Source organism: Amblyomma mixtum, chromosome 1 (genome assembly GCF_055824585.1).
Source record: "Amblyomma mixtum isolate Tamu chromosome 1, ASM5582458v1, whole genome shotgun sequence".
Lineage (NCBI taxonomy): Eukaryota > Metazoa > Arthropoda > Arachnida > Ixodida > Ixodidae > Amblyomma > Amblyomma mixtum.
In genome coordinates this window covers 247323388-247347478 of record NC_143012.1, presented here as the reverse complement: position 1 = coordinate 247347478, position 24091 = coordinate 247323388, and the positions used below count along the sequence as shown (strand labels likewise).

The window sequence follows — 24091 nt, the reverse complement described above, 5'->3', positions numbered from 1 at the left end:
GGTTGCTCTCGGCAGGGTACCCCCTGGAACTTATCACGTCAGTAGCTGAGTCGGCCCTAAAGAAGAGCAAGTCAGAACCAGCTACACGAGACGGCCAGGAATCGGACAACAACCGCAAACGTGTCGCTGTGATTCCTTATCTACATGGAATTTCACACTCCCTGAAAAAAGTGGGGAAAAAAGCAGGTGTCGATGTTGTGTTTTCCGCGCCTGATCGTCTGGCTGGTTTGTGCCGATCTGTTAATGATATCAAAGAAAAAGTGGCGAAGTGCACAACTAAGCACCAGTCACGCTTCGTCCCTTGTGATAAGGGGGTTGTTTATAACATCCCTCTGCCCTGTGGAGGGCAGTACGTTGGACAGACGGGACGATGTATCAATAAAAGGCTGAGCGAACACAGCTATAAAGTGTCAAAAGTAGTTTCCGGTCACCTCGGCATTCATTGCCGGGATTGTGAATGGGCAAAGACAGAGAAAGAACAGTGCGTACCGCTATATCATGAAACCAAGGTCATTGCCAAAAATCAGGAAAAAACTGCGAGGGAAATTATCGAGGCCTACAACATATTCAAGCAGGGAAATGCATGTATAAGCACTCCTTCGCAAACACTACTGGAAAAAGAGCTGTCACTCCTGGGGGCTGATAATCTCCGCTGATTTCTAGCGCGCTTCTGTTGCTGTTGTCACATTTATGTTTTTTTTTGTTTGTTTTGCACTTTGTATACCTTTCCCTCTCTGCCGACATCTATGTATTTATACTTGTGTGATCAGCAATAAACCCTCAGTGGTTAGTCAGCGCTGTGTCGTCCATTTTCTTGTCTTTTGTGCTCGTCTTCGTTCGCGCTGTTTATTCAAGATGCTTAACCAACTAGCCTGCCAAAACGTGTTAACGCAACTTATTTGAAGAGACTTGTTAGAATGTATTGTGCTCACATTTCAAAAAGCAGCGGTTGTGATGTTTCTTTTCGTCTTTAAAATATATTTTTCGCTCGCCTCTTCGTGAAAAGTAAACTTTTGACGTTCACAACATGGTACTGAGATGCTTTCATTGGTTCACGCAGAGTACCCGGCATTATGTTCAGACTTGGTCAGAAGAAAAGGTCCCCGGCGGGTTTGGCTCTAAGCCTTGCCTCTGGGTTCTTCTAGCATCTGCAGAAGTGTTAACTTTCGGAAGGTTGCGAATGCTATAACTTCTCGGATTCAAAGGATTAAGAAGGCTGACAATGAATATCCACCCGTATAGCATGTCCTGGAAGCAAACTGTGAGTTCGAAACTTCTGACAATGTTGTACGCAGTTAAAATTCTATTGAACTGAACTAAGGGGCTCATCCTAAAGTTTCTGATGAGGTTACCAGAACTGCGATGGTGGTGACCTGCGGCTGTGTTAACCTGACCTACCGGCAGCTTAATCTGCATGCCTCCAACGTCACGTAATTTGAGGTGAACATTGTACCTGAGAATTGTTTTCCTCAATAAAGCGTTTGTGGAAAGCGGAGTTGAAAAGTCTTCTTGTAAAATTAAAGTCATCAGGACTAATATCGTTTACATAAGCTTACCCACATACTCCCCGCACAGTTCTCAAACTTCTTACACTGTTTCCACTTCGAGTTCTAGATCAATTCTCTCTCGAGGCCGATGTACTGTGCGATGTCAGTGCACGTTAGAGAATCCTGGTTGGCCAAAATTTCCGGAGCCCTTCACTATGGCGTCCCTTATAGTCTGAGTCGCTTTGGGACTTTGATCCCCAACAAACACAACCAATCTCGCCCTATTATTAGCTGGCAGTCCCGATTAGCTCAGTTGATAGAGCAACTGGTCCAGTGAAACGGTGGTCCCGGGTTCGAACCCCGGACCACGACCATCTTTTCTTTAACTGTGAAGTTTCTGAGAAAGCTGTATAGCTTCCCTTTCTAGCCGCATGGCTGCGCTTGGGTGGATGCCAATGAGTAATTACACCCTCATTGCAAGCCTGCTCCACCTTGGGGATTTCCTCTAAGCATTTGACCACATTTTCCTTTAACGTGCTTTAACAAATATGTCGTATCAAAATCGGTTAGAGAAAGCAAACAAACGACGCTAGGATCTGCCTAAGTCAAATAGGTTATTTCACAGATTATTGCAATTTTCTAAATGCTGGACGAACAGAAGCTCGCGAACACAGCAAATACCGCTCGAAAAGCCAGTCTGATCGAGAAAAAGTTGCACACTTGAATGAAAATTTTAATATAAGAATAACTTATTCAGCTCAGGAGAATGAACGCAAACTTCGTTTTAAGCCGATGTAAATTTTAACGCATGCGGTTGTGAAGCTCTTCCAAAGCAAAGATAGCAAACAGAGCGGTTACATACAGGCATTACTGGTGGAGCGATACAGCTTCTGCCTTAAATGTCTCTTTCGGCAGGGAGGATAAAGCGTTTAAGTCCGCTGCGCGATCGACATTGTTACCAAAAAAAGAGAAGTTGCATTTGTCTTATGAGATGTAGCTGTTTAACTTAAGTGCGCAGTAATTGGGTCGTTTCTCGAAGTGAAACGCCTCGGCGAGAAGAGGAAGCACATGAGATAAGGTTGGTCATATGAAAAAGCTGGTTAGTTTCAGCGTAGCGTCGCCCCACTTCTTTCACCAGCAATCGCGGGTATGCTATATCGGTCTTGAAGTTCAGAACTGTAGGCTATTAGTTTCTTGCTTACTAGATTTCATTTATTCAATCAAAGTAGTCGCCCGCCGTAGCCGCGCTGTTACTTGCTGCAAACTAGGAGCGCAGAAGTAAGCCGATACAGCTCTCCGCCTGGTAATTGCGTCTGGTCAACAGGATGAAGACGTTCAGAACCACTTTCCGGGCATGAGCAAAAATATTTGTAACCTCAAGTGACGTGCAAACTTTCAAACAGTCACAAAGGCGAATTGGTTTCGAAAGTACGTCTGCTTCGCGCACTGTAGGCAAGCTGCTTTTTTGCTTAAAGCCAGCTTCACTGCCGACCCCAGCGCCATCTTTGTTTACAAACACCACGCTTGACTATCAATGGTGAATAAACGCGAGAACCGCAAAAAAAACATTAAAGAATGCATATACTTCGTTGAAAATTTGTAGCTGTAGCTTGTTTGGGACACGAGAATACAGAAAAAAAATCGTCATAACTAAATAGCCTGGGAGACACAGGCATACTCACAAACGAAGTTTAGAGAGCTTACGCGTTGATCGCTTAAGGCGCAGTGAGTATTTACGGCTTTAATAATGCGCACAGTGGGCATGCAATAGAATGAGATAAATTACACTCATTAAAGAGAATTTATGCCGGTTAGTCTCATTAACCATTAGGAGCACCGCCTAACTTCCCCACTTGCCGCCTAGTTCTCTTTCACGTTAAGTGCCCCTGGCGAAGCTACGGTTCAATGGCTATTAGATAAGATCGTTTCGGCTTGCCATCAAAGACCCGGAAGCTGTGAGGAACAACAACTCGTTTCGCCACATCATTTTGCCGTTAACGAGAAACTAACGCACAAACTTTGCGTAAAGAAGGAAGTGAGTACTCATTACTTGCACGTCGTATCATAAGAAAGGAGGCAAGTGGAGTTGCGCCCTGCCGAAACTACGAACGCTCACTCGCGCATTCCTTTCCAGCCACGCGCACAGTTAAGGAGCGTCCCGCGTCGGGCGGCCAGCCGGTGCGCGCCTCCGGTGAGCGGTGCGCGCCAGCTCTAGCGCGCACACCCCACGCACCCTTCTTCCTTCCCCTTTCCGCCTCTCTCGCTCAGCCTCCACTTCCCTCTTGGGGAGAGAGCCGCCCAACGCAGCCGGAGCACAGAGTGGGGACCGGCTGCGCTGACAGCGGCCGCATGGACTGGTCCGCTCGGCGCGCCACTCCCGCCGCCGTTGTTGCCGCCACCGCACGCCGGGACGTAGGAGGACGCCCGCCGCTTTCAGGCGCGGCACGGCTCCAGCATGGTGAGCGGCACCGCTGTTTTCTGCTCATCTTTTGACAGGTGGTTCCTCTTCCCGGAAGAAGCAGACATTAAATCAAAAAGCCCAGCGTGAGATGTAATTTATTATTTCGGCTTTTATGCGAAGAGAAAACGTGTCCTGAGACATGTGTTCATACTTTAAAAGTGGTGTTGTTCGAACGGCAGCTTAACGACGATTATTTGCTGCGGACGTGGATGTTGAAGAAAATGTACGCTTGTTAAGTGGAAAGATCGCTACAGGTCGGCCAGCATCCATTTTAACATTTTTCCTCGGGAAGCACAGGTTCGACTTCTAAGCGCATGCCACCGTATGCTCGCTTTCAGAAATTCTTTTTCGCTTGTTTGAGAGCAGATAACAGTGAACCTCGAATCTAAATAACATTTCACACACGGCTGCAGCTGAAAAAATATGGGACTTTCTAACCATGTTCCACAGTGTGTTCACGTCTTTCATGATTGAAAGCATGCGCCAACAATGCTGCTGGTCAGCTAAACCTGTACGAGATGAGAGCGTAGGAACCGGGCTAGGTTTAGCGGTCCTTTGCCGCTGATGTGGCGGATTGTGACTTGTAAAGCGGAGCTTAAAAGAAGATGTGTTCTCCGCTCTGACTTCTGCCCGCGGTAAACAACAGCCCACAATGAATTATATGAGGTTCCCTCACTTAAAGGTGAGAAGCTATGATCCTATGAATTTTTTCTTTCAAAAGGGCCAAATTTTTCGCGCATTCTTACTGTCGTAACCTGAATACAGCACACTGACTCTTCCTGAATGACATCCTAACATGAATGTAAGCACTGCTATTTTCGATGCTTGTTTCGTTGCCTGAAACTCAATGCAAAGTTACAACGCCGACATACTAACTTCGCTATGAGTTAGAACCCCTTAATTCAGGCACACAGGCACAGCATCCATAAGGTTGAACTGTTCGGGGCAGTTGCACCTTATAATGTTTAGGACACGACAGTGGAAGCTAACGACTGCTAACAAAGTTAAAAATTTTTCGCGCGGGCTTTTCGTATATATTGTTTACTCTGTGCTTATATGCCAGTATATTGTGGTAACTTGTTCTTCGTGTTCATTTTATTTCTCTAAAGAAACACCTACTCTTGTGGTGAAGTGAACCTTATTCCTAAACTGATAGTCTAGCGACTGCCGTGCCCACAAGAATTTGCGAGAAGAAAACCTCAGAGTACAGTAAGCAGGTGAATTGTGTCGGCCATGGTCTGTATTTTCTTCTTGCTAGCGAGCAATCCTTCTAAACTTCAATTTGAATAGCGAACATTATTTAAGAGCGTTTCGAAGAAATCCGCAGAGGCTTGGAAGCCACTTGGTCTTCGTAGAAATATTTACATTGTGGATCACTCAGGTGGTTAATTTGAATACAATTAACAATAAAGCACTTTTGCGACTAGAACTTGAGTCTTTCCGAAATCTGCTTCTGAGCTGTGTCGTGTTTTATACCCACTAAGTGTTCACAATTTCAATTTTTACCGGCTGGTTTGAGTCCTTAAACTAACGGTTACTTCTCAGGCATTCCCCATTTCGAGTTCTTAACCATGACAACAACAACAACATTTGTTCGCTAATGCTCGTAAATAAAAAAAAGTAATCATGACTTACACCCACCTTTATTAGCCGCATACGCAGTTCATATATAATTTCTAGAGTTGGCTTTTACAATCGTGAGTGCGATTAGCAAATTCACTCTGAGCTGAGGCCGCTACGCTGAATAATGAATATATGGGAGAAGATTTTCTTTATCTGGCTAATAAAGATATGCGCCTCCTCATAGTATTTCGGCAGCACTTCATTTTCCAAACTGTTTTAAACGAGGAACTGCATCTGAACACCTCTTAGCCGTGACCGAATGTGCCTTTCTTTGTGAGCAAAAGGAAAGAATATATGGAAACTGTTGGCTAAGGAAGAGAGCATGATTTAAACCATCCTGCATGTGTCAGTATGCGGCATTTGATGAGGTATTGTGCCCACGTGAACTAGAGGGCAGAGTAAGTAGTAACGGCTTGCCTTAAAAGAGCATAAACAGTGAATTGTTTGTTATGTTCCTTACAAACATTTCATAGACTATTACCCGGATGTACTTCGCGTTAAACTCGAACACTAACGACGCAGCTTGGCAGTAGGACATTACTACTGCAGCAGAATATCCGGCTGCAAGCGGCGGCCAGTGGGCGTCAGTGGCACGCCTCTCAACAAAGGGGCAGCAGTGCCCATCCATAAGAGAAACAGCGCGGCTGACATGCTGTCGCAGCGGCCGCCAATGTCTGCTTCCATGAAGCGATCGAATCTCGCGTACACAGGGCAAGCGCCATGACATTTAGTCGCGCGCACAGCTCCATGCATTCGGTCAGCTTGCTGCAGAAGCACTTGCATTTCGCCAGGATATTGAGCCGAAGAAAGCGGTTACGCGTTATTGTATACCGCGTGTCGCCTTGACCCAACTGTCTGTATTGTTGGTAGCGGAATGCATAAATAGTGGTCTGCCACTATTTATAGTGGTTCTTTAACCCCTTTGCACAATTTTATTCCTTTAATTGCTGTTATGAACCAACTCGCCCAGACGAAAGTGCTTATTGCCACTAAAGATTTGCAGAGACTATCCTGCTTTGGCTAAGTTCTAGCTTTCTCATAGTTTTGCAACTGACCTCACAGCGCTCCAAACATGTCTCAAACCCTCGTGCTATGAAAGCTGTGAGGCGAAATTTCTTCCTCCTCACAGGGCCTTAAGTTCTCTGGTAGTTCAGGGCAACTCAGCTGTGACGCATTGATTTCGAGCACTCCGCACATCTGGTCAGCCCAAATTTTAACCACTAAAGTCATCATTCAAGATTGACGTCCTGCTCAGTCACCGATAGGATTATGTTATTTTATTTTATTGCGCTGCATTCATTGTACCTATGAAAATGCGGTCTGCAACTAAACGTAATTGGTGCGCCAGACAATTATCATTGACAAAAACATAGCGTCAGATTTGATTCAGTTGGCTTACGGTGTGGAAGAAATTTTTAAGTTGAAGTTACGATTTAAGAGAAGCAAAAGAGAATGCGACGATGATCGCAGTGAACACGGACTTCTGGTTTTGGTCCCCACTAAATGGTGCAGAAAGTGGGCTAGAGTTCATCAACTCCTGTGTTCATCTAGGCCATCTAAGTACTATTACTCCTCGCCCCCAAAAAAGTGACTTTCTTCGTGAAAAGCTCGTTCTTTTTATTGACATTCTTGACTACAGATGCTTTGGGTGGCTCCAAAAAGCTAACAGAAAAACGTTTTCTTTTCTAGTAAAACGCCGCGGTGTTTACTGGTGGGTATGGCAGCTCTGCGGACAAGAAAAAGAAAACATGAATGACATGGCTTATCTGAAGTTTTGAGAGCTCGTAGAATGCTGATCGGTGTTAAAGGAAAATGGAGATTGAAGCACGTTAACTCCCGAACTCAAAAGTTATAATTGGGGTGCTTATAGCACCAGTGACAGGGGTATTACAGGCGGTACACTGGAAAGCTTTAATTCGTGTCGGTAGTTCGGGGTTCTCTGGTAACATGCCTGACTCGATCTGTAAGCCGTCTTTTATGTTTTTCTTTTTTCCGCTCAACCAGTGCCAGCCGCTGTATGCAGTCGAAGCCATTTTAACTACTTGACCAGTCTGACATGTGAAAGTTGTCAGGCATGGCAGCCAAAACAAAAATAGGGCAGTAATGTGCAAGCAATTCTGGATGAACAGAAGCGCGTGCACTCGAAAGCTCTTAGCGGATCAAACACTGGAGCATGGCTTTGGCAGCCGGCGAATCGTAAGTTGTAGGCTGATTTTGTTTATTAATGGCCATCGCTGAAAAACGATATGACATTACGACGCCCAGTGCTCTCTACTATACGTGAGTCGTATGCAGTTTTGCGCGAATACGTGATGTGACGAATGAATGCCGAAGCGGCAGATGTGTTCTCCGTGCGTTGGAGGCATGGACATTCCGGTTGGATTACCCGCATGTTCATTTTCGCACATTAGAATTTGCTTATTTTCGTAGTGCTGAGCAGCTGATTACAATAAACACCCTAACTGCGAAACTTTCGGAGTCCAATAAAAGTACAGAACATGTAATGACAGGGAAATGCTAAAACTCTAAATTGGAAAGTGATTCAGCTATGTTTTGGCGCATCCCTAAATTATTTTTTTCGACGTGAAAGTAATGAATTGGATTACATTTCGATAGCGTGTGCAGAAAATATAAACGGCTGGTGATATTATTTCTATCTTCATCGCATATTTGGGCATAACTGTGGCACGAAAACTGCGAATGCACTTGAAACAAACACCCGCAAACATGGACAATCGGGTTCGATTTTTCTGCTCACAAACAATTTAACTCAAGGGTCGAGTCAATAAAATCTTACCCAACGGCTAGAACGAAGCCTCAGATGTTTGCCTTTAATACATCGAATTACATCCAAGGGGATTCTGAGTCCGGAACTACATGTGCGCTTGGGAAATTTTGCGAAGCGTGTAATGTTTTCTGAGTCTATTTAGTTTCGAAAATCAAAGATTCGGTTATTTTAGTGCAAATTGCAATGCTGGGTGTAACTAAGACTGCAAACTGGTTATTTTTTAACTTATTGAAGCGTTGCAAGCACTGCGGTGTCAAATTTACTCGCAGTTGCCAAGAGAACCCAAAGTGAGCTGCGTGAAAGTATAATACATATGCCAACACATCATCCTTCACTGTGTCACATAATCGAGAGGATTGAGTGGATTATCACTGTTTTTGGTAGTTAACCTAATTTTTTAATGAAGCGACCGCGTTCCCGGCAGAGAGAACACAGCTGCTGCAAGCGCTGATGAACTTCGCAACTTATAGCTCAGGGACACAAGCTAAATGAATGATTAGGGGGAAACTTCACCGACGTTACCGACTAGAATGTTTAATCAATGACAGGGCCTGCCTAGCGCCGTCACTCCTCTCTTCTGCTGTTTTGAAGTCAGCTGGGAAGACGAAGTAGTACACGAGCTGCACAACAGCGTGTAGCGAGGTCGTTTTTGGAATAGGATTAGCGTAAGCCGCTTTCGGTCGAGGGGCTTAGGAATCTCAACGAGACCCTGATTCGGGCCACGCAGTCTAATCACTGAGTTATCCCTGGGCCTGAGACATCCCCGTTCGTAGTGATCACAGGGCTTCAGTCTCTACGCAACTTACGTAATCAAACAAGCAAGTACAGGGTTCGTGCAGAGAAATATATAGGTAAGGGCTCTCGTACCATGTCGGTTTAGCCATGCGCATGAAATGCAGGACAAATATTATCGTACTGTAAGCGCTCCATTGCTTGGCAGTCTAATGTAGACCTGAGTGTGCTCAAAACGGAAGATATGTTGGAGAGAGTCTCGCTTGCATTCCGATGAAACAGTGGCAAGTCAGGCCGCTGTACAGCGGAAGTACCATTAGTGGTGAGTCTAAGCACTTTCAAGCGTGCTGTCTATTGCTGATACCTGGCAGTAGAAAATTTGAAATGAAACCAAAGAAGCTGGAGCCATAAAATGGGGTTTAGCGTGGCGAAATGTTTTTCTGCGGCCGATTTTAAAACATGTGCCGTAATCTAGTGAGTATGGGAAACGTCGGTTACTTTTATCCTGTTCAGCAACTGTAAAAAGCACGAGTCCGTTTCACGTTTGCAGCTAAAAAAATCACAAAAAGTAACTTAACAACGGCGGCAAAACAAGATCAAGCAGATTCAAGCACTTTCAAAAGAGGGAGCAAACAAATTTGAAGCACTTATTAACACTTATAACAGGCCAGCCGAAACACACTAGCGCGTATTTAGGCAAAGCAGAGACTCGAATTTTGCTGTGCGCTTCGGAATTTGTTTGCTCCAAGATCGAATGCGCTGATACTGGCTTGATTACTAATTGTCGTTCGGTATCAGTAATTTCCATAGACTTTAAACGTACGGAACTAACTACAGACCTACATTCATAAACGACAACATGGAGCTTACTCCTCTCCAGCGCGAATTACGAATACTCTATTCCACAGTCAGTGTGTCTCATATCTTTGTAAGTGTACTGCAAAGCGGTGGCAAGGCTAATGTCACCTTCTTAGATTTTAACTAAGTACGTGAGCTCATTTCTTGCACCGACTAATTTACAAACTAAAACAGATCTGCCCTCGAAACTTCTTGATTGGTTGGATTCATTCATAATTTTCGACCACACAAAATTTGTTTCTATAAATGCTTGCTCCTATACCCAAGTACGGTTCACTTCAGGCGTCTCCCAGCCAGAAAAAAAAGGTTTGTATACAAAATTAAGTCGTAAAAATGCTTCCCGTCGTTTCCCCAACAATACAGGGTCTGTTCTGAAAGTAGTAGGACTGGTTTTTTTCCTGGGCGAACGGGCGGACGAGAGGTGGTCTGCGCGTGCAGGATCGTTGAAGGGGATATTGGGAATGCTGGGGAAAATCGGCAGCCGGCTCTCGGCTGTTGAAGAGAGGAGGTCGCTTGTACTGTGAACCCCTGTCGAAACGTCTCGTCACGCAGAATCGTCGAGCGTTTACTGGATCAGCGATACGCGATCAAATTTTGAGTATATCTTGGTAAAACGGGCAAAGAGACTCACAACATGATTAAGGAGGCCTACGGTGACGCTTACATAAGTAGATCTGGTGTTTTTTGAGTCGCACAAGCTTTTCCGAGAAGGTAAGGAAATAGTGGAGGAAGACGACCACTCCAGACGCCCTTCGACCAGCATGACCAACGAAAATGTGTAGCGAGTGAAACATTTACTTAACAGTGATCGTAGAATGAGTATCAGAATGATTGCTGATGACTTGAGCATTCTTCAAACCCAAGTTTTTGAGATCGTGACAGAAAACTTATCCATGAGGAAAGCGTGCGCGAAGTTGGTGCCGGGAGTGTTGTCAGAGGAGGAAAAGGCTAAGCGGTAGGATCTTCTTCATCATGTGAATGAGGACCCCGATTTTTTGCCCAGCACAAGGCGGCAACGTTGCCTCAGCCCCCCTACAGCCTCGACTTGGCCCCGCCAGACTTTTTTCTATTCCTGAGAATAAAATCGACGCTTGAGGGGAAACATCGCGGATCGGTAGAGGTGGTTCAACAGGCCGTGACGAGGGAGCTAAACAGCATTCCGGTCCAGGCGTTCCTGGAGGCGTACGAAAACTGTAAAACGCATTGGCAGCAGCGTGTAGGTGCGGAAGGGTGCTACCTTGAAAAATTGTAATCGTTTGTACTATTCTCTTGAATAAATTTTGTTTAAAAAAATGAGTCCTACTACTTTCAGAACAGACCATGTATATCATTTTAGCTATTGACTGAAGCTTTCAATAAACGTACCTCGGTGTCACTATAGCAGAAAGTTTCAATCTGTATGAGTAAGTATCAGGGATGTTTATTTATTGATGAGTACCTCACCAGCATCGAGGAGAAATGGGTGAGGGCAAAATCGCAAAGAGGGCGTTCACAATTGTGTCAGTAGAACAACAGCGACAAGAACAGGGTATAAGCCAAATATCCATGGAAGAAATATGCAGTTGGTCGCGCAAAACTGAAGAAGGAATAAAGAAAACAAAAAAAAACCCAAGAGGCTGCATAAGTGAAAGTGCAAAATAGAAAACAATGATAACAGAAATTTATAGACGATCAATGCGATTGTTATCGAAGACTATGCGTAAGTGTTAGTGTTCCGTCTGGATGGCGCACTCGTTGCCCCTCAGGAGTTCAGAATACGCAAGCGGGTTGCACGATCCAGTCCGTCAGTCATCGTGTGATGCGCCGTACCACTGCTCCGCTATTCCTATTTCGTTCAGTCAGTTCAACAGTCCCCGAATATGTAGAGGAGAGGTTTCGTGCGCTTGACACTTTTTGCGACCATAACTGTTTGCATCCGGAAGGCCGAAGTGGCGATGTGGGGCTATATATATAGCCCCACATATGGCATATGAGGCTATATAGCCTGATATGCAAAAATGGCAGGAAAGCGGTATTTGAGGTCAGTCTACTTAAGGCACTGCATACTGCCTCGTTGACCTCGAGTACCTACAACAGTGAAGGCAAGGAACAATCGTTTTCATGTTGAGAGTTGCACCATTAGTTCTAGCGCGTTAGAACTATGCGAAGACACCCAGAAACAGCCGTCTATGCAACAAAAATCAGCAGATGCAGGGTACCACTTAGTTGCTGGAATGTCGCCTTCTTATTGGTCGCGCGGGTGCTCGAGCTACCCTCAGGGAACGTTTATGGGGAAATATTTTTGGTGGTGCTGTGTGCAGTCGTATAATCGAAGAATAAACGGATGGTGGAGTGAGAAACGTTCAGCAATTTTCAGTGGATTGCACTTTTTTAAGCTTTAATTACTTTCCACTCTTTGGGCAGGCCTGAGGAAGAAAGATCTTGTTTTATCGTGTAGCTTTACACGTTAGCTCTCACAAGAAAACTTATTGAGCCTCCTTGACAAAATGTTGCCGACTGATTTGAACTTCAAAGCAGCTTTACTGCTGCCATTCTGTGTAGAAAGGCTATGGCGTGAGAGTCGGTTGTCTAGAAGTTTTTCAAGCGCCTCGCGCTGAGTAAGCGATGAGGACCTTTAAGAACGGTGGAGTGAAGGTACCTCCGAGCTCGTTTAATTCTGAAATTTCGGAGTTAAAGTGCAACAAAAATGTCCGCACACTGGTAGAATGTCTGTTTTGTCCCTCATTTGGGAGCAGCATGCGGGGAAACAGACTCTCATGTCACGTGCCATGCGCACGTGCTTATAACTATAATATTTTTAAACGGCCCCAATAAACATGCCTCGAGATGGCGCGTCACGATTATTTATGGGTGGTTCTTGATGGAGGTCCTAATGAGGCCTGGACTGAAGCACCTGCCTGAAGCCATTCCGGTCAAGTACCTCCACTCTTCTAGCTTTCCCTGAATAGCGGCTCACTCCAGCTGGCTGAATAATGAAAGCGAGAAAGAAAATGGCATGAGCCATGAACGTGCTTGGGTCGGCGAGCGCAGATGGCGCAGGCTGTAGTTTCCATCGACTAAATTAGAGGTCAGCGTCGGGCAAGGGTTTATGTCGCCAAAGAAAGTCGCCCCCCCCCCCTCCCCCTCCCTTCCTTTTTCTTCAACGATAACATCATTTCTATGTTATTTCTCTATTTGTTCACAATGGAGGTTGATGGCAGTCGACGGCGACTAATGTAACTTCCGCTTCGTTCGTAGCGGCCATGGTGGCGACATATTGTGAGCATTGAATCGATTCCTAGAGAAAGAGTGAATTTTTCTGAACAACCAGTGATTTAGAAATTCAACATCCTTCCGCGCTCTGCGCGTCTTGAGAAGCGGATTCAAAAGTTTTCTTAGGGTAAAAAACATCCTTGGAAGAAGCCTGCTCAGTGAAAAGGCCCAGGAATAAACATTTGCTTTGAATTTCGTTATGAGTAGCAAGAAGTAGAACGCAAAAATTCACGAAAATGACCAGATTCTGTAGATACCTCTGCATATGACGAAAACCTCTCGAACAGCGGCCTTCCTCTGGGGCAAGCAAGTTTCGGAAGTAATCGTGAAGAAGTTAGGAAATTATGGTTTGGTTATTAGTATCTGCGTGTTCAACGTCCCAAAGCGACGCCGTAGTGAAGGCCCAGCATATTTCGAGCTCCTGGGGTTCTTTAACGTGCACTGACATCGCACAGTACACATACCTTTATCAATATCGCGACCACCGAAATACGCGCGCCCTGACCGGGATCGAGCCTGCGTATTTCGGGACAGAAGCCGAGCGCTATAACTACTGAGCTACCGCGATGGCCGATAGGAATTTAGTTCAGGAAGTTGAGGAAAAGTTCTTTATGCGTCGCTCACATGCTAAGACAGCTACAGAAGCTCCCGCATGGTTCTGGCAGCTAAGCACTTGTGCTTGAGAGTATACGCTGCTGCGAAATGTCGTAGGTTGACAATATCGCTGCAGTTCGATTATTTGACCCATAAAACACGTTTAGGCAACGAACTGAACAAACTTTCGATAGTGTGCAGACACACAAAACTCCTTGAAAAACCACATTCTTCGAAAACTTCAGTACATCAGGTATGCTTTCTAGTACATTTGGTTTCGGTCATTCGCTGCGTGTTTCCATAACAGAAAGCGACCATCTGACTAAAGTGAGTACTTTGTATAATAGTTCTTGTAATAACCGGCTTCTTTTCTTGTTAAGATTGTCTGAATTGTTGATTCAATTTGCATATGTTTCTGGCTTGATTTTGTTGATGAAAAACAGCTTTTAAATGCAGCGCAGGATGACCGCATGCACGCATGTATAAAACTAAGTGAACAGAAGCGAAATGTGTCTCGAGATGTGCACATCAGCTTATGCCCAAGAACAATCGATATCGTTATTTACGCCTCGAATGAGCAGTTTGCACTCTTTGGTAAATATTTTTAGGAATTTCTTCCCCCCTTATAGGCGCAGGTGCTGAAAAGTGCACAGATGGCCGTACATGAACTTTCGCGCTATAAAAAATTAAATATTTGAATGTTAATCATGCATGCCACAAATCCAAGAATCATTCACTCTGAAAGAAGTAGCCTAGGTTAAAAGACTTCGGCCACTTTCTCTGCTTCGGACCAGTGTAGTTCAACCTTTCAGGTGTCGTGAAAGACGAAAGGGCTCTGAAATGCTAGTGCAATGTTTTGCACGGCTTTGCCAAAGTTTACAACTTGACCGAGCGTTGAATGCTTCATTACGCGGCTGAAAACAAAATTTCCGCTCTGAAAACCTTTTGACGGGTGGTGTACCTGTACCTCTCTATTCTTATTTTATTTTGTTGACAAATATCAGTTATGCATGCAGAAAACAAATGTGGACAGCCAAGAGTGACAAACCTTGAAAGAGATTTCTCACGCCATGTCGCACACGAACGGCAGCGAACAATGGCGTTCGTAAATGTCACGAAAATGTCGCTTGAATTCGGCGCAGTTCGTATACAAAGGCCTGCACTGAGGTGGCGTACTCTGGCGTACTCGCCTTTCATGCATCATGCATGACAGGCAAAGCCAACGTGAGCAAAGCCTGCTTTTTACCGAAGTCGATCTCGCATTGGAAATGAAGTAGCCTTGTGCAGCTTGGAGATTTGCAGGCCCACACAACAGGTTCAGCACAATGCACTTACAAAGGGTATGCAAAAAGCCTAAGCCCACTGAAGGTACTCGGGATTGACGCAGACGAGACCTCACATTCTTCTTTCAGTGGAAGTCCGCGGTCTTCCGAGTATGCTCAGGTTCCACGAAAATCCGTAAAACGGAATGAAGGAGTTCAAATGTGATTTGTTCTGCTTCGCAGGTTAGGAAGAAACACACTTTAATTTCTCGCTTTTTGGACACTGTAATGACCAACTCTGCTAGTCGCGTTACCAGATGAGTTCTTTTTTGAGTACCATTTCAGTTCCATTTGAGTACCATTTCAGCGAGTACTTTGTTGCATGATCAAGTCGCAAATGACTTCAGTTTCAAAGGTAATGGATAAAGAGCACTGTTTTTTTGTTTCCTTTTGGTTTCCTTTGTTCCCGTTCTCTGTTATTGGTGACAGCTTCCCCGCTGTCTTAAGTCGTGGTGGACAACACCAATGACATTGTTCTAAATTAAATGAAATGAAATAAGTCGGTCTTGTCGACTCCAGTCGACTCCATAATAAATAAGTCGACTCCAGGTCTTGCATTCTGTTTTGTTTTTGGCGGGCAAAAATTTCTGAATGGAAAAAAAATTCTGAATCGAAAGAACTATTGAAACAGCCATTTCTTTGTTTCGAATCGCCAGAATAAGAGATGTAAACGGAGCGACAGTGGGCAGTAGCTCTCTTCTTACTGCTTGAAAAGAGTAACGAACTGGAAGGAGTATATTTCAGTCAATACGCGGCCATGTTGTTACTCACGATCGCTGTTGGGAAAAGAGAGAAAAAAAGAACTCTACATAAAAAATGAAGATCACTCAATTTTTCATACAAGTGCAGAATTCTTGGACATCAGTTTAAATTTTAAGTCAACTGCGGCAGATTTTAAAATGCTTTAGACAAAATATCGATGGTCATATCTATTCTTCTAATCCGTAACTAGATCATTTTTTTTCGGAATCCATCCATCGGTTGTATCGATTAGTTATTACTAGCACAGAAAACCAATTAAGAATGTTTTAACGATAGAAAAATCGTTAATAGTAAAAAAATGGAAGCCTGCCGTGAGGTAATTTGCTTATATACCGATGGTTATAGTGTAAACTTACGGTAAATAAAAAATTGCGTTCATAAACAACTTCTGCCTGAAAAATTCGCTGCTTCAGAATTTCTGGATACGTGTGCTGAACAACTTCCAGGAAATAAAATAAAGCTTCTGTAAGCAGAACAGACAAAAATGCCATTTCTAGGTCTGCAAGTGAAGAAATGACTTATTTAGGGGCTTTCTTACTGTATTGCATGTAACAGAATACGAAACCGCAGCATCTGCCACTTCAAGAGACAGAAACGAGAAAAGCTTGGGTGGCTCTGTTAGGAAATATGCAAGGCCGTTCATAAAAGCTCGGTCACACATGGCGCTGTTACAAAAACGTAAAAAACAAGAACGACTACTTCCATATAAAAGCGATACAAACGACGTGAATTGAAGGGCACGAAGCCAGAACGAGAATAATAAAATGGGTGTCTTGAAAAGGAGGGGGCTCTTTCATCGACTGCGCCACGTGATCGCCTCCCGAACAAGTACCATTGTTGCGTCGTCAGCGATCGACGATAACGTATGTCTCCGACCTCAACAAAATCGCTGCAGTCAGCTTCCTTCTTTTTTTTTTCATCTTTCATTTTCTTTCTTTTCTGATCACTCGCCCAAATGACTGATCGCAGCCACGGGCACCGAAGGCCACACAGGGGATTCCTCTCGAGTCGAGTCTCCGCCCTAGCGAAGACGTTCACGATGTCACCACGCCTCACTTGGATCCTGTCTGGCGTAGACCGGAGCCCTTTTTAGTATCTTTTTTTTCCACAATAGAAGATGAAGAAAACTTCATTATTTTCTTTTTAGCTCACTGAATAGACTGCGTGGTGCGGCTGTATATAAGTTTATTTCTCGTTTCCTCCTCGCGCTCTTGTCTTTTTGCATAATCAGTCAGCTATTAACGTGAACCAATGGCCCATGCAAAGTCCACTTGTTTCGGAACTGTATACTCATGGTTACTTACTCGCTTTTGTTGTTCGCAAAATTATTTCATATTTCACTAGAACAATGAAAGCCTCGGTAATCTCTGCGAACCGTGTTAGGGACAAAAATAAGTTTTTCAGATTTTTTACATCACGTTTCACGACCATATCTCCAACCTTAGAGTTTGGTTTCGTTCGTCTGCACTACAAATTCTTTGATCTGACTCACGGTGGAGCGTAAAGAAACACACTTCCGAAGTTAACTGTCCGGATTAAAAAAAAAATCCTGTGTGCTGGGTAGTGGCCTAATCGAGAGAAAACATCGCTCAAGAGGTAGTATTTTGTGGCCTTCGTACTTCGAGATGTCATTAAGCCTTGGTACTTGCCGATTTTTCTACAATTATAAGCAAACTGCTGGCAGCAGCGAGTGCAGTTTGGGCAGACTAGAGCCAAGCGGCTGATGCACACGCTGCTTCACCTGCCGGACGATGAAGCAACTCAAAGTCCTGCTGAGTGGATGGACAAATTGTTGTTTTGTTTTGGAGCTTACTGTTGAATTTTTTTGCGGTGTTTTATCTAGAGGAAGGATGGCTCCTTTCTTTACTTTAATTTTAACGAGCGGACGTAAAGGAATCTTGAAGTAGCCGCACAACGTGCCGACAAGCCACCGGTTGCTCTTCTATCCAGCAGGTGGCGCAGTTCTTTGCTTTCGCTTCTCAGCTAGCAATTCTGAAAACTCTACTCGCGGGTGACGCTAGTAATTCAATAATTACAAAAGAAATTTTGGCAAGTACCAATATTTAATTACATCTCAAAGAACGCAGACAATAATATACTACCTTGTGAGCAATGCTTGCTTTCGATTAGTACAGTAGTTGGCGCAAACGAATATTTTATTTTATTGCGGGCAGATAGTAACAGACCTCTCTGTATACCATATCAGCTGTTATTAAGACTTCATGATTTGTGGTGACTTGCTAAGATATAGTGGTATATCTCAGGGCATAAGAACGAGCCGTCTAGAAGTTTTCTATACAACCAGAGGTAAATGCAGTGATTAGCTGTTGCAGCGAATAATTACACAGAATTGTATACGTTGCTGCGAAATATTTTTGTATTTTTAACTACAACTTCAAGTTCTGACTTCAGTTGGAAGAAATAACTATTCTTTGTCTCTTGTAGCGGAGTGAACATGTCTGTCTTCCCTTCTGTTCCTCTTCGGGAAAGACTTTCTAGCTCACATTTCGCGTGGGTGTTGACAGGAACCATTGTATGGCTGTAAAAATGTGAGGAACAAAAAATATGGCTTCAACGAAAACGAACGGACAGCACTTCAAGGGAGCTTAAACTCCAGATTTCAGTGCTTTCGCTAAAAATAGCGCTAAGAGCGTCGAGCTTAGGTTGTTTAAAAGATGGCGCTGCGCAGGCGGAACACGCTAAGAAGTCGGCAAACTCCCAGTGCGCTCCCTTCCTTTTGCGTCGATAGGGAGCCCAAAGAAAGAAGGTCCCCGGACAATATCGGTCAGCAATGTCGCCCCCTCACAAGTGGGGCGCGCGTAACCTCATTGATCGGCTGGCCTGTCGAAACTAAGCTATTTGCAGCAACCATTTCCGTCCCGACAGGCAGCGCTTCACCATCGGTTCCATGCATCGCCTCCAATGACCTAGTCTTGCGTGCACTCGTGGATAGCGAATGGCCGAGAATCGAATCAGGGCTATTCGCGCGAGGACGAAACGCTCGTGAAAACGAGGTGCGAAATTCACAGGCCAGCCCTCGGTGTTTTGTAATACCGGAAGGTTCCGTAACTGTCCTAGATGCAGTAATATGACGCGGCTCTACGGAGTGAAGAGCGGTGCATTGAAAACGTAGGGTTAAACTATCGTCGCTTTTAAGAGATGTTGGCTGCAAATCAAGAAATCGATATAACCGGTACGGCAATGTTATCAACTATTGAGTAGCCCTAAACCGAGGGATTACTGAGATGATCGCTTGAGCTTCTAGGTCTGCGACAGAGAGTTTATTTGTTTTGTTCTGAGCGAATGTCATTTTCTGACACCAGAAAATCGCTTTATAGAAGAAACATTTACAGAAGTGAGAAAAACTGAGCTATTCGATACCATTCCGTCGTCAACAAGTATAGTACCAAGGAGAAGTAAAGCTATAAGGATAAAACATTTAGTATATCTGAAGCCTGGTGCCAGGAAAATAACTGCAGGATAACAAAGGAGGGTTCATCGACGGGCGCTGAAATGGTGACACAGGCCGTGAGTCGCGGAATCACTACACCTCGCCGTGAGCTTCACGGACAGGAACTAAGCCTTTGCAGTTCAGAGACAGCATTGCTAAAAACTTTTCTTAGAAGAGTGAGAGTGACAAAGGCGGAACGAAACTGAATCTGCTTGGATCCATTTCGCGTTTTCTTTTGTCAATAAAACAATATACGAAAACAAGTACACGTGCCGCCAGTGTTGCGAAACTGTGCTCACGAAGCACTTTTGTGATGCGATGACTATAACCACCTCAGCGACAAAAGGGTTGAAAAACGAAAACAACTGTAAGCACATGGAACATATAGGGATAGAGCTATCCGCAACGCTTAGCTCCATTGAACTGCACTCCACAAGAGAAGATATATAGCTGAACCGCACAGTGCACGGTCGCACGAAACCGCAAACCTACAACGAACACAAGAAATTTAAAAACGTGGCATTGCGAGAAGTGCGCGAGAAACTTGATATTTTGTCGTTAACATCAGCGAAAAAACAGGCGTGTTTTCTTCCGAGAACTTGCGCCTAAAAAGTCGAGTTGGAGAGGGGAGGATGTAAATGGATCAGCGGTGGAACAATTGAGATGAAGCGTTCTGAAGGAATAAAACAAACAAAAATACCCTGATCTACCCCCCCCCCCCCCCTCAAACCCTCCTCACTCGGTGCACTGATGAAAGGGGAGTTTGTTTCCCCAAACGGGAATTTAAGGAAACATGGGAGGAGACAAGCGATGCCCGCAATACGAAAGGGCGCTTAGAAGTCGCATGTTTTCTCTCAATTTGTTTTTGTTAAGTTTAAACACCGTGACTTCGACTACAAACAGCCAGCCGAAGTGTGAGTGGGCGTCTGCCGATGGAGTCGTAGCGTTAGCGAAGCACTCACGTCATCAGCGTAAAAGGTTCGTGCACTTTTTTTGGACGTGATTGTAAATATCACAAGCAAAGAAAAAATGAAAACATCGATGAACATGCAGACATAGTCCGAGACCAAAAACTTTATGTTGCTCGAGATAAGCAGCTATCTTTCTCAATTTGTTGAGGACAACTGCACAGTGGAGCTGCTACTTCCTTCCGTACTGTTCCCACCGGAGTCCCCTTCCACAGTTTTTTCACGAAGAAATAAAAGGAAACACAAATCCAGGCATGATTTGTGTGTCAGGCAATTTATTACGACGTTATCCTCGTTGGAAAGCATTGGTGCGAGCTAATTTAGGACTCATAAAAAAAAAACTCTCAAGAGGGCAAAAAAGGTGCGCTTTCTGCTCATAACCTTAATGAACTGCTGCTGCAGAAATGACTGAACGGCTTTAAGCAAGTGTTTAATAAAAAGTAGGTGATCAAAACCGAGTTCCTCATTAACCACCATACGGGCGACGATACAGGACTTAACATCTGCAAGGTTGATCCTTAATTTAGCATCGTTGGATAGGCGTGCTTCATCTTTGAAAAAAAAAAAATCTAATTAGCTAATGTGCGCCTGAACGTCTGACATTTTATCGAGAGAAAAAATGTGAACTACGTTTTTAGAAAGAACCACGCTCCATTGGATCCTGTCTTGTTTTTACTTTTTCCGATAACAATACAGCAAGCTTAATCTCCCGGTTTCTTTGGAATTGATAGGCGGTGGTCTAAAGCTACGTTTAAAAGAATGACAATAAAATGGTGTAGTAGACGCCTCAGTCATGCACGCTCAGCTTGATAATCCAAATCGTGCTGTGGAAGGTGGTTTTCTCTCCGAATTTTCAACTTTTCTCGAGAGGACTGCCTCTAAATATAACAGCAATTGATGAATAAAACATTTCATTCTGCAACTTTGCTGAGTAGCTTCACAGAGTTTACCAGTTTTCCTTTATTTGCCTTGTACAGTATCCATAATGTTGTTGAGAAATTACAACTGAATGCGGCTTTAATTCCAAGAAACCGGTTTGCTTGGAGTGAAATTGGTCGGGGCAAAAGCGCTTTCACTTTCGAAGTGGTTTTCTTACTTAAAATGAGTTACATATATTATTCTGATCTAAATTATGCGTTGGCGTGAAAAACATAGACAAGAGATGATACACCTTCTTTTGAAGGGTGAATGGTCAACTAATATTTTTCCTTTTGTTTAGTCAGAATAGCGAGTTCAGTGACTTGATACTTCGAGAAAACCCTGGAGGAGACGGTGCGGAAATGTATAGAATAGAGAAGAGAATATGGCCTGTGTTCTGTCACCTTCTTTTCCGTCTTCCTTTTTATGGGATGTTCGCCTCAGACTTCAATAATGCTCATTCGGTCCGTGCGAGCAGCGCCCTAGTTTTGCCGATTAGTTTAGTTCGATGAAGAGGTCGCGTCCTGCGTAGAAATATTGCTCACAACAATCACCACCCAGCCGCTTCTTGGAAGTTTCGAATTCAGCTGATATGTTTATATAGAGCGAGGAAGATGCAGCTCAATAGAAGAGCGAATAAAAAGTCCCTACCCACAATGCTGACTTCCTGGTTGATGGCGTGCTATCACAGACGCGTGTATTCTATTATGATGTTAGTCTCGAAGATTTTCCTGGCTATATTGTGCATATAATGTCTATTAAAACTCTAACCTGGGCGAGTTGGTTCATAGCTTGAAAGAGGTACGTACTTGCGCGAAAGACGGAGCGATCAAATAGAATCTATCAAATAGAATCTGTGCAACGTAAAGCTGTAAGATTTATTTTTTGCCGCTACGACTTTCATTTTTCACCCTCATCTGCGATGTCTTCCCTAAACTTAAGCCCGTTTGCATCCCGCCGAAGAACTGAGTCCTTAAAACTTCTTCACTCCATAGTCCATTCTGCTAATTGCCTTTCAGAGGGTAAGCATATCTCGTTTTCAAAACCATCTGCACCCAGGAGCCATCACGATCCTAATATCCAACCTTTGTTTGCCAGCACTAACGTTTTCAAATACAGTTTTCTTCCGCTCACTGTGGAGAGTAGGAATTCTTTGGATGGCAACATTCGTGCACTATCAATCTCTGATTTTGCGTCGGCAATAGAGTCGTAGCATTGTATGTTGTTTTTCTAGCGTTTATATTTGTAATGCTTGTAATGTACTCTTGTATGCGTGGAATTGTTCCACATTTTTGTACCCACTCCTGCTATAGCCCCTAGAATGGGGCTGCAGTATTTTCAAATAAAATAAAATAAATAAATAAAAACAAGGAAACACAAACGAAATCTACAATGCGCAACTTCCAACTAGTTTATTTCTTAGAAAGCTACACATTTATACTCTAGAGGTCAAATACAGCGATAAAAACCGTCGCATGCGCATTTCACGTCAGTATACCGCCATCACAGGTGCTGCCTGATTACATCAAAAGTTCCAACAACCCCGGCACTGCTATCAAGTAGGGAAGATGAATGATCCTCATGATTCATGTTTCTTTCTTGATAGCAGTGCCGGGGGTTGTTGGAACTTTTGATGTAATCAGGCAGCACCTGTGGTGGCGGTATGCTGACGTGAAACGCGCATGCGACGGTTTTTATCGCTGTGTTTGACCTCTAGAGTATAAATGTGTAGCTTTCTATGAAATAAACTAGCTGGAAGTTGCACATTGTACATGTCGTTTGTGTTTCCTTGTTTTCGACCCGTCTTTCGCGCAAGTACGTACGTCTTTCAAAATATAATGTCTGAAGACACGGGTCTGGTCAAGGTGTGTGTTGACAGTCTTTGCACTTACTGCATTGCAATGGGAGATATTTCTCTATATTGCTCTTCCTGAAACTGGCACGCTCAAGCTGCACGTCATAGGGATGCACCCGGCATCACCGACACACTTCTGTCCACTGGTGAGCGATACCCTAAATACTAAACCCCACTGACATCGAACCATCAACTTTATTGAGTTTTGATCAATTATTCTGTAGCGCTGCTTTTTCGTGTTGATGTTCTTCATCTGAATTAATTGTCAAACTCAACGAGTTTATAAAGAAACACGAAAATTCAACCTCGCCTCTCCAAAGTAAAATTTACGCAAAAACGATCAAAGCATAGGGTTGGTTCAAGGCGACCAGGCAACTAAGGCGAAAGAACTTTTAATCCCCTAATTTTGTAGCATAAATCATGTGACAAATATTGGCTACTAAAACTATACGAAATAAGTAACAGGTAGTCTGTTTCAGTGCAACCGCCAATATAAGGTGAGCTTCAATCAAGGACTCTAAAGAAGGCAGTCCGAGATCTCATATCACTTTAATTTCCAGGAGTTTGGACCACTTTTCTTTTTTTTCTGTTTGCTGTGCGCCATTTTTTGAATTTCATGCTTTTTGAAAGAGTTCGCAATCGTCTCTTTCTTCCCAAAATTTATTTGTCTTGAGTAATGCAGCTTGCAAATCTTGAGAGCTCTAAAAACCACGAAATGGTTTCGTTTTCCTCCGTTGAATCTAATATCCTTTTATCCAGTACAAGTCTGAAGTTGAATGTACTCAACCCTCTTCACTAAAACATGCTATTCTCTTTTTCGCAACAAAATGACAGTGTAATTTCCACATGAAGAAAATAGAAGTGATCAGATTTCTACCGTAGAAAATATAGCAAGCATTACAAAAATAACGAAATTAGGAGCACATAGCAGAGACATATGATCTGCTTGTGGTCACTGCGGTGCCGGTAAGCACTGCGAGGACGTCACTAAGAAAAAGTAGCTATATGCCAATGCTTTCG

At 43.9% G+C, this 24091-nt stretch overlaps 1 protein-coding gene across 1 annotated transcript in view; it reads left to right on the top strand.

Annotated features, from left to right (window-relative positions):
- The first annotated feature begins 3811 nt into the window (after positions 1 to 3811).
- Positions 3812 to 24091, top strand: part of LOC149371413 (guanylate cyclase soluble subunit beta-1-like) — a 119075-nt gene continuing 98795 nt past the window's right edge. Inside the window, exon 1 of the mRNA XM_089565655.1 lies at positions 3812 to 3945. Coding sequence (XP_089421781.1) covers positions 3943 to 3945 — 3 coding nt within the window. The 5' untranslated portion in view covers positions 3812 to 3942. The remainder of the gene's footprint in view (positions 3946 to 24091) is intronic.